The sequence below is a fragment of the Nestor notabilis genome, unplaced genomic scaffold, assembly GCF_000696875.1.
Source record: "Nestor notabilis isolate BGI_N333 unplaced genomic scaffold, ASM69687v1 scaffold149, whole genome shotgun sequence".
In the NCBI taxonomy this organism is placed as follows: Eukaryota; Metazoa; Chordata; class Aves; order Psittaciformes; family Psittacidae; genus Nestor; species Nestor notabilis.
The window spans coordinates 11,462-22,152 of NW_009943024.1; the positions used below are offsets into that span (position 1 = coordinate 11,462).

General features: G+C 43.4%; 1 protein-coding gene across 2 annotated transcripts in view; it reads left to right on the forward strand.

Annotated features, from left to right (window-relative positions):
- MAPKAPK5 (mitogen-activated protein kinase-activated protein kinase 5) overlaps positions 1–9,887 on the forward strand; it is a 16,919-nt gene extending 7,032 nt beyond the window's left edge. Inside the window, exons 6-13 of one of the 2 annotated variants that reach the window (XM_010021668.1) lie at positions 588–683; positions 1,884–1,964; positions 4,904–5,091; positions 7,331–7,451; positions 7,742–7,872; positions 8,410–8,525; positions 8,858–8,962; positions 9,696–9,887. In XM_010021668.1, coding sequence (XP_010019970.1) covers positions 588–683; positions 1,884–1,964; positions 4,904–5,091; positions 7,331–7,451; positions 7,742–7,872; positions 8,410–8,525; positions 8,858–8,962; positions 9,696–9,790 — 933 coding nt within the window. In that variant the 3' untranslated portion in view covers positions 9,791–9,887. Of the gene's footprint in view, positions 1–587; positions 684–1,883; positions 1,965–4,903; positions 5,092–7,330; positions 7,452–7,741; positions 7,873–8,409; positions 8,532–8,857; positions 8,963–9,695 lie in introns of both variants that reach the window. The other variant, XM_010021669.1, reaches the window with a different exon arrangement.
- The last annotated feature ends 804 nt before the right edge of the window (positions 9,888–10,691 follow it).

The window sequence follows — 10,691 nt, forward strand, 5'->3', positions numbered from 1 at the left end:
TGCTGAATTCTGTAAAGTGGCTCCATGGTGGTTTTCAGAATAGTTGCAAAATGACATCAGTTCAGTGTTTTGGTGACAAAAATTAAGGAGCCTTTTTGACTTTGTGCTTTTCCGTACTCTGGTGTGTTTGGAGTACAGTCTGTGCTGCTGCTGCTGTTAAATATGGCTCAGGTTCTGCACCCCAGCATAGAATCCTGTTTTGCTGAGGAGAAGATCCACTCTGCCACATTTGCTCCCTGGGTGTTGTTAGGATGTCCTAACGTACTTTATAGATGCTTCAACATATCCAAGCTCTTGCCCTTTTCATTCTTCTGCTCATAACCACCCTGCATATGCAGTGACACCCCTACAATGTGCATTCCAAATCTGAGAGGGGGACTGCTTTGGACCCAGAGCACCCAGGAAAACAAAAATGCTTGTTTCAAAGATCAGTTTATGATCTTTTAGCTGCTCTGTGGAATGGTGAGGGTATAAATACAAAAGAGGAGTACACGTGGCAAAGGTAAGGTGAGTACAAGGTGAGGAATATGTATTAGAAAAGCTGATACAACGAGATTTTGTAATGAAGCCTCTTCTCCTTGTTTTAGGATGCTCCTGTTAAATTGTGTGACTTTGGATTTGCCAAAGTAGACCAAGGTGACTTGATGACACCACAGTTCACTCCATATTACGTAGCACCTCAGGTAACAAACGATTACAGTTCTAGGCTAAAAGGGAATTACGATCTTTATTGCCTATGTCTCCATAACCATGTCATTTTAAAAGCCTTTACTGTCCTCTTAAGGGCTTCTGGGCACAGGAATCTTGTACAGTAGCCACCTTTGAAGGTGGAGTGCCCCAGTGATCTGCTGATTGCAGCAGGAGATTGAGAGGCAGATTTCCCAGGCTGCGTTCTCAGCACTGGCTGATTGCTGGTGCCTCCGAACTTTCCCAGGCCCAAATCCCACTGGTGAGACTACACCAGGATTTGGGCAATTGGCTTTTAACTGCATTAAAGCAGCTGGTTTGGAGAAGTCCCTGCTTTGCAATCCTTCTTCCAGCTCAGGCCTGCTTAAGATGACATTAAAAAAGACTATGCTGAAACAAAAAGGTTCTGTTTGGGCAATTGCTCAAGAGGGCAGTGCCAGAAGGTTACCTGTTCACCTTGGCTTGCCCCCTTTGTCGGTGTGCATTGAGACAGAATCTATCATTACAGCAGGATGGGGTTTGTAGTGCTGTTTTCCCCACTCTCTTTTGTGCTTTGTGTTGGAGTCCTGAAGGAAATGAAAGGAAAACTGCAGACAGATGTTTAACTGCAATACCGGGCACGTCGGCAGCCTTTAATGACTAGGGAGAGAGCTTGCAGAGATCAGACCATGCGGCCACAGCTGAGTGCCCTGAAAATGCCTCTTCAGCTGGGGCCTGCTGGTGAAGGGCACCACAGGCAGGGTTTGTAACTACCAAGCCCACAGCAAGCTTTTCCCAAGCATGTTTAAACTGAGATTTTTGTAGAAACACAATTTGATCAGCAAGGGACAAATTTGATGTGATTTGTTCATGGGAGAGGCAAAAAGGGACATCTAGAGCTAAGGTTACCCTCCAAACAGACCTTAGGTTCTAGTCCCAAAGCGTGGAGGTGTTAGAGGTTTTGAACAAATGGCTTTAATTCGGAAAACTGGAGTTTTCATCCAAAGCAGCAAAATATTGTAGCTGAGATTTTCCCATGTAGAAAATTCCAGTCTTTCTTAGGAAGAACACTTTGATTTTGGCAAAGTCTTCAGTAGCTGGAAGAAGTCCACTGAATGGAGAAGCATCGGGCATCTTTGGCATAGGCATTGCTATTTGTGGTGCCTGTAGATGAGATGTATTTTGGATTTTTTCTGTTTTTCCTCTCATGGCAACAGGTATTGGAGGCACAAAGACGGCATCAGAAAGAAAAATCTGGTATTATCCCCACCTCTCCAACACCTTACACTTACAACAAGGTAAGCTGCCAAACTGGCCACAAGTCAATGTCTTTAAAGCACAACGTCTTCCCAACCCCACCAATGTTTCTGCTATAGGAGCAGTCTATAGACATGGTTTATCACCTAAGACAATACACTTTATTGCTCTAGAATTGCACACTGATGGCCAGGAGCAATGAAGTTGTTTCGGTCTCAGGAATCCATCTGACTAGCCTGACATGGAGTAAAAAGCATGATCTGCAGGGAAGAGTAGGGAGATGTCATGTTGCTTGCTGCTTTGTGTGCACGTCTTAGGAAGTAGTATCTTTAGGGTTGTATTTCTCAAAAGGGTGGTTCCTTTGGCTTTCCTAAAAGGAGTGACCCGGCAGACAGTGGTATTTCCTCCTGCAGTGTGTTAGGTTCGGACCAGGCTTCATTCAGTTGAATGGGCAAATTAGAAGATAATGATCTGTGCAGTTGTCTTTCTCTGTTTAGAAGTGACACGCTACAAGGCGCTGCTGGCTCTGTGTTCCTTCTGATAGAGTGACTAGTGAAATGCACACTTGGTCCCAGCTTAATTAATGTTCCTTTAATTAAAGGGAAATACACTGTTAAAGGAGCACTAAATATTAACAAGATTTTGGAGAGAGCAGAAGGATTCTGCTGGAGTGTGACCATGTGGGAAGTTCTTTCACCTCCACAAGAGGTTGGCTCAAAGGAAACCTCTTCCCTGCTGTCAGCCAGAGTTTCTGGATGTGCAAAGCACTATTTGGGGTGCCTTGTTCAGGCAGCTCTGGTGGTACCTTGTCTGAATTGGGGATCATCTGCAAAATGACCTGTAGTGTGCTGTGTTGTCTGTAGCAGTGGCCATGGGCAGTAACAAGTGCTGCAATAATCTTGGCAGAGCTATGACAGAAAGAGTCCTGAAAGTCTGTACTCCTTTCTGGTCATCCCAAAACGTTTTCCTCCATCTGATCATCCCTGTCCCCTGCTGGCTGAGCAGTGTTTGAACCACTGAGTGTCAGTTTTGATTAAAGTTAGCTGGTTTCTGATTGCAGGGCTAAGTATCTACACTGCTGCCAGGAATGGTTGTTTAACTCACCACGTGCTGCAAGGGGTAGTTTGAAATACAGTGTTATGTTTTAGTAGTAGCCTTCTGTAGAGAGCTAAAGCAAAGTCCTATTGTTTAGGGTTTCGTATTCATGAATCTGCCTTTTTCAGGGGTATGATAGCGGAGGAACTGATTGATGATTGAAGCCACACACTTAGAAGAAGAGTTCTCAGGCAGGTTCTGGTAGTCTTTTCAGTGCAGAGTTTCTTCTGCTCTGTCTTGTGTGAACCCCAGTCACAGGGAAAGTTGTTTGTATAGATTTTGAAAGTCTCAAAGCAGGGTCAAGAATTGGAGATTGAAGCAGATTTACTCTCCAGTAACAGCCCCTCTGAGGGAGTAGATGCAGTTCCAGAGACCCCTCGAAGTGGTTGATCATTGTTCATTTTGGTAACAGTTTGGCAGCTGTTTTATTCTTTTAATGAACCAAAGAACTCTGGCCATGGCACCTGAAGCAAAATATGGGTCATATTCTTGTACAGAATAGAAGAACCTTGAAAACAGTTACTGGAGTTAACTCACGTACTGAGGAGGTTCAGTTGCCTTGATCTGGGATGTATAATGTGAAACAGTGGGTTTGTTTTCATGTTTCATTTAAAGAATTGACCAGTTGCTCCGAACTGCTTTCGGCCATGGTGGCACTAACTGGACAGGCTGCTGAAAGAAGTGGCCTCATCCTTACCTTGCCAAGTGTGACTCACTGCAAAGGCAGCATCTGGCAAACTCTGGTTCCCCAAAATAGACTGTGCTAGACTCCAGGTACACTGTCCTTCCACAGCCACTCTGAGCCTGGGTGGAAATGCCTGTGATCCACCTTCATGATCAGAAGTGCTCTCCCACAGGTTTAAATTGGAGGAGAAAAACCCTATCTTTGATTCTTGAGTGTTTTTATTAAGTTGTGTGTGTTTTGGATCGAATTTGAGTGTGTATGTTGTGGCTGGAGGGGTTTGAGTCTTGAGAGATAGAATCTGAGAACCATATCCATGAAGTACTTAAATATGTTTCCTACTTACATGCCTTAAGTCCCATTGATTTCATTAAAAATTATTTCTGGTCCATGGAAAAATGATGAGAATTTAGGTACCTAAACAGAAATTCAGGCTTCTGGAGCCATCTGAGATTGGCTTAACTTCTTGAAAAGCGTGTATATGGGGGTAACTCCTTGGAGTTTCTTTTGTTATCAGCATCCACATGTGATCCAGATGGGGACTAGATGTGGCTTTCACCTTCTTCACTGAGCTGGTGTTTGGCTGGATCCACCTCCTGGATGAACTTGGTGTGTATCACACCAGCAGGAACACTAGTGCAAGGACAGGGGAGGAAGCTCCAGGCTGGAGTGGGAGGACAGGAGAGAGCTTAGCATGAAATACTGCTCCTGCCTTTCTGAAGCTTATCCATATCCTGGCTTCCAGGATGTGTGGTTTTGACTACAGACATCTCTGCTAGCTCATTTGTTCGATAGTCTTTCTATTTTTAGTCTCACATTCTCAAAAATGTCTGTATTCTGGTTTATGTGCTGATATTGGGAGAGCAGGGTTGAAGGATCCTGAGAGAGGTACTAAATGTGCCGCTTGCTCACGCCGCTGACGCACTGGCTGTGTCCATGCAATTTGCCATTGTGCAGCCCAGAGTTACAGGAGTTCTGTAAACAAGCTGCTTTAGGGTACTGGAAGTAGTTTAGTTTGGCAGCTTGGAGTTACCTGGTGCTTACCTGTTTGCCATATTCACCCATGAAGGTCCTCAGATGGACCTTTAGGAGGAGGCCGAGCTGTGTTTCTGTTTTCCTGGGGAATCACATAGAGCTTTCAATGTAGCTACACCACTGCTTGCTGCAAACTGCGCCCCAAAGTGATCGTTTCCTTGCTTTCAGAGCTGTGACTTGTGGTCCCTGGGTGTCATTATTTACGTGATGCTGTGTGGATACCCTCCGTTTTACTCCAAACACCACAGTCGGACAATTCCCAAGGACATGCGGAAAAAGATCATGACAGGAAGTTTTGAATTTCCAGAGGAAGAGTGGAGCCAGATCTCAGAAATGGCGAAAGACATTGTGCGAAAGTGAGTCAGTTGAGGAAAATGTTGCATTGCTCTTATATTAAACTGGACAATCACTTGGAATTGAGTTATCACAAAGGGCTTGTTTTTCCAAAGGCGGGGGGATTGTCTGCAGCACGTGCAGCTCAAAAACTTTCTGTCATATTTAGCACAAATGAAGTCTGGTAAATATTTTTCTTTCCCTCTCTCTTTCCTCCCCAATTGTTGTGTTCAGTTTTTGCTGTCTCCTGTCTCTGAAGCTGCTAGAGTGTGGTCGTGTGTTTAGTCTTTAAGGGGGATGAGTACACGGCCTTGATTCAGAGCAATATAGGCAACTGGTTGCCACATCTGCAAGTGGTCTCTAGGCACGTATCTCCAATGATAATGTTTATACTCCTGTTAGACTCAGGGAGCATTTAGGTGGTGTAATAGGATCTGGTGGATCTGTCCTGTAAAACCCCGTGCACGTAGTCAGAAAGGAGTCAGAGAGGCATGGAAAGGGAGGTGAAGCTCTGTCAGAAGGTGTCAGAATATGAGATAAGGTTTTGCATTGGTATTTTACTCTAAATGCTTATGGCAACTGTGTATCATGCAGTGCACATCTCTGGCTTGCAAATGTTTCAAAGACTGATCCCATGGTCCTGTTTGAAGGCAAGAATGTGGCACTGATTAGGTCTTGACCTCACTTGTTTCTTAAAATGTGCCAGGGACTTTCTCCCTTTGCTTGGATCAGCAGAGGAAATGGAAGGATAAAAGCAACATAAATGGAAAAAAATCAATCTATTAAATAAGTTTAAAATGTCACTGTCTCCTCTGACATAGTGTAAAATCTCCAAGGACTTGACATTGTCTGGAAAGGGAGCTGGGACCCGTTTCTAGCAGTGCAGGAGAGCGCACAACTTTGCACCCAATAAACTGCAGGTTACGTTGCAGTGAAACTTCCATTTATACCAAGGTCAACTCTTTATTCTCACTCAGAAGCTCCACACTCAATAGGTTTCATTGTCTTTTAAAATGGCCATGAAACTCAGCTCACAGAACGATGTTATTTGGATTCAGTTCACTTAATTCTCTCACTAATGTTATCAGGACTCCCTTTCCTGCTTGTCTTTTCCAGCCAGTGAGTCTGAATCTGGTTATGGTGCAGCAATACATTTAGACTTCATATAATTCGGGATGCATTTACATTTTATTTATGTGGACTGCTATTCATATGGAGTCTTGCTTCTGGAGGTCATATTTGGCATTCAACCAGCTGCTTCCTTTCAAGCATGTCGAGCTGATTTCTGACCTCAAGCTTTACAAGCTGGAGTGCTTTTGATAATAGGTTAGGACTTTGAAAACCCATAGGAAAGGAATGCATGTGTCTTGGGTCTTGTATCAGAGCTGACCTGTTTGGCAGCATGGCCTTGCAAGTGAGATTTCTGAGCTAGCCCGTGGTCCTGCTGACATTTGGTGAAAGTTATTTCCACTTTCTTGGTACATTGAACAATTCTGCTCTGCAGCCAGGAAGCTGATTTCAAATATTGTCTGATGAACTCATCAAGTCGTTCTGTTTCTAATTTGAACTGGGGGGATAACTTGTCAGCACTCTCTGTGAGATTTTACTGTTTTTATTAAGCAGTTGTGACTGTCATGAGAACATCAGTTTAACGACAAAATCTCTGTCCAGGGTTTTATTCTAGTAAAATGTAATTCCATGGAGTTTTCAGAGATCTCAAAGTTCCTTCTTATTCTGAGGTGCTGTAGCCTGCCAAAGTGGCCGTTACTTGATGGTTTTGCAGGGGGAGAAAAGCTAAGGAGTTGCATGGTGAAAGCTGTTAATTCAGCAGATGGGTTTCCAACTTTGAAACGCTGCCTTGCTTCATGCCCAGAGCCCTTGGTATGAGTATAGCCTGTTACATGGATGAGCTCTAGATGGGCATTTCCAGAGAGTCTTGGTCTGGATCTTTTCCAGTTCACCTGGAGGATAATTTCCCTGTCTGGGAGGATGTGAATGTAGAGTTCAGCAGCACACAGGTATTACTGAAGTGGCCCTACACCAAGTTGCTCAATATAACGGAATGAGCTGTGGTAGCATTAAAATATCACCACAGCGAGGGGCAGTGAAGCTGGTAGAAAGCTTAGTGGTTTAGTTGTTAGGAGGAGTTTCTTTTTTAGCCCCTCTAACCCTTAGATATTGCTGAGTGCTCTGACTCCAAACAGAGCAGCACATTGTAAATCATCAAAGACCTCCTTATGGACTGACTGATTCCTCTCCCAGGCTGCTGAAGGTCAAACCTGAGGAACGACTGACCATTGAAGGTGTGCTGGACCATCCCTGGCTCAACTCCACCGAGGCACTTGATAACATCCTCCCCTCTGCCCAGATGATGATGGACAAGGTCTAAACAACATTTTATTCTATCAAGAATGTTGGTTAGAAGAGCTGGATAACCCTGGGGTGGTTTGAGTGTTTCCTTTCATGTGATGTTGTGCAGATAAGGAGCTCCCCTTCTGCCTTAATGAGAGCCTGAGATCTCTCTTAAGAAAACAGAAAGGTTCCATTTGAAATTTGGGCTATAAATCTGCATAATGTAAACCTGATGGTTGTTGTGCATCTCTGAAATAAATAGGATTCTTTCATTCACAAAGAAGCTAATTAAAACATCAAGTGCAACTCTCCTCATTGCAGGCAATGGTTGCAGGGATACAACAGGCTCATGCAGAGCAGCTTGCGAACATGAGGATCCAGGACCTGAAAGTCAGTCTCAAACCCCTTCACTCCGTCAACAACCCAATCCTGCGCAAAAGGAAGTTACTGGGGTAATTGTAACCGTGCTCCTGAATTCCTGGTCTGGTTGACACACACTTTGTGCTGAAGTGGGTAGTTGGAGTCAGGTAATACTTGCACAAGATGGTGTGTTTTCCAAGACATGCCAGCGAGGAGTTGGATAGTGTTATTGTATTATACAGGTAGCAGAACAGATCCCTTGCAGGAAGATGGGTCACGTGTTGGGTAAGGTAAGGCAAACTGGGAGAAAATTCCAAGAGTTTCTACTGATCCTGACATTTATTTACTGAGAAAGTCAGGTAGTCTTTCTCTTTGAGTTACTTATCTGAAAAATAGAATAATGCAATTAGGATTACCCTTACTTGTATTAATTTAAAGGAATATTTATTTTTCTTCATATTTAAAGGGATCTCATAATATAGGACATTGTTATAATAAATACTATGTCTAGCTCTCATTCCCAGCTTTCCAGAGAGTGAAAGAGACCATTATACTGGTGCAGTTATGCAATGAGTAACAGACTTGAGATGCATTCAAATTGTAATTGTTTCCTCCTTGTTCTTCTGCAGCACTAAGCCAAAGGATGGTGTTTATATCCATGACCCTGAGAATGGAAGTAACGATTCCAATGTGGCTCTGGAAAAGCTGAGAGATGTGATTGCTCAGTGCATTCTACCACAGGCTGGTAAAGGTTGCCACTTTTAAGATAAAAGTTACATTCCTAACACATTTTACTGTGCCTCGAGATCAGTTTGTGTCAGTGGTGAGGAAGGATAAATAGAATTCCTGTTGTCCTAGCCAGTCTGGAGGGGAAAGTGTTGTCTGTGGACTGTAATTTTGGTGCATGCATAATATTAGTGTCAAGAGTGACATGCAGAGATGTTAAAATAACTTCCAAACAGGAGTGTCTGCTTTCAAACTGATTTCCTAGTTTGTGTGAGGTGAGGAGGGTTAACTGCACAAAGTGTTTACAGGCAGAATGACAAACCTCCTGTTTGTCTCTGGTCTCTTCAATAGGAGAGAATGAAGATGAGAAGCTGAACGAAGTGATGCAGGAGGCGTGGAAGTATAATCGAGAGTGTAAGTTGCTGCGAGACACTCTTCAGAGCTTCAGCTGGAATGGTGAGGAACTCCTCCTCTTCATGGGGAATGGTGATGGCGCTGCGTGAAAGAGGGGAAGCAGTAACCTTCTTATATGGAAATAACCCCAAATGTCCTGAATTTGTGCTAGACTGGTTTAGGTTTTGACACTATTTCAGCCAGCTCAGGTGTTCTAGAAATGACGTAGAAAGTTCAGCTTTAACATTTCTATTTGAGGTTCAGGGCAGAGTCTTCAAAGAAACCAAATCATGTAGGAACATAACAGCGTAAGTGGATCATCACTTTAGAAACTGCGTTAGCAGTTTTCAGCTGGTTTCCTTCCAGCTGTTTATTACCCTCTTTCTGCTGGAGGCTGCTGCCCTCATCTGTGTCAGCACATCTGCTTGCTTTGGATAGGAAATGGAATTAAACTAGGCCAGCTGCCTGGAGAGTGCTGACAAAGCTGGGGGGGCAAAGGTGGCAGCCCCAGGAGCAGATGCTGATGAATATAAAGGAAACAGAGGCATCAGCCAGGTTCACGAGGGCTTGGTTGTGCCTTTCCCTCATTCTGTTTTGGTTGGGTTTAATTCAGGTTTTTAAGTGCTCAGTTCTTTCAGTGGACCTAGAGATCGTAACTCATTTTGGTTCCCTTGCAAATGTTCTCCTAATGTTCTGTGTGAAGCAGTTTTGTGTTCGGTCCGTGTGTAACTCCAGCCACAACTGCTTCCCTCCTTGTACCCAGCACCAGCTGATGTCCTGTTCTTCTTCCTTGCAGGCAGAGGATTCACAGACAAAGTGGATCGACTAAAACTGGCAGAGATAGTAAAACAAGTTATCGAAGAGCAGACAAACTCCCATGACTCTCAATAGCTGGAGCTTCTTAATCTTATTTTTTTTACCATTTAAGATTTATTCTTTAACTGTAAAAAGTATTTTTATGTAAATTAATAAATCATAATTATTTCATTAAATTTCCATACTGCTTGAAGATGCTGTATAGTTGTAGATACAAAAAAGAAAATCATTGGTACTGTAATATTTTTTTAAAACTCAGTTCCTTGAGGTATATATGATCACTTACGTACTGTTAATCATGAGGCCCCTTCAAATGGGGCAGATTATATTGTTAAAGACCATTCTTTTTCTTAATAGCCAGTTGCAGAAGCTGCCTTCCACCTGCTATACGTACAGCCAGCTGCAATAACTATGTATGTGAACGAGACAGCCAGTTTCTCAACACCCTGCTCAGTAAGTACTTGAAGCAAGTGCTGCAGAACACAAACCTCATAGCTGCCCTTTGCACCGAAATCCCAAGTCTTTCTGTAGAGGCAACTAAATAGCCTTCTGTTTCACTAGCCTTGCCAAGGGCACCTCAGTCCATGTGCTCTGTTTCAGTTCTGATCAGTAGCCCTCTCTTCTTCTTCCTCATCTTCCTCAGACCGTCTTTAAGGCTTGACCCACTTTTTCTTCTTCTCCATCTTCCTCAGACCTTTTTTAAGGCTGAATTGGCCATTCAGCTCAAGACTCCTCCTTTTAACATGTTGTTCAACAGCAGAACAGAAGAATGTTCTAGTTACTTATGTACAAGTTACTTTTATTTTTGTGGAGGGATCTTCTACAAACAAAACCAAGTATGGGGTTCATTTGCTTCACCCCCAGATCAGACATTGTCTGCGTTCCACCTGTGTACTCTATTCTTTCCTTTCTAGGAGATCCAACACTTGGTTTCAGACTTGTCCTCTTGTTTGAAAGAGATCATCCTGGCAAGGGT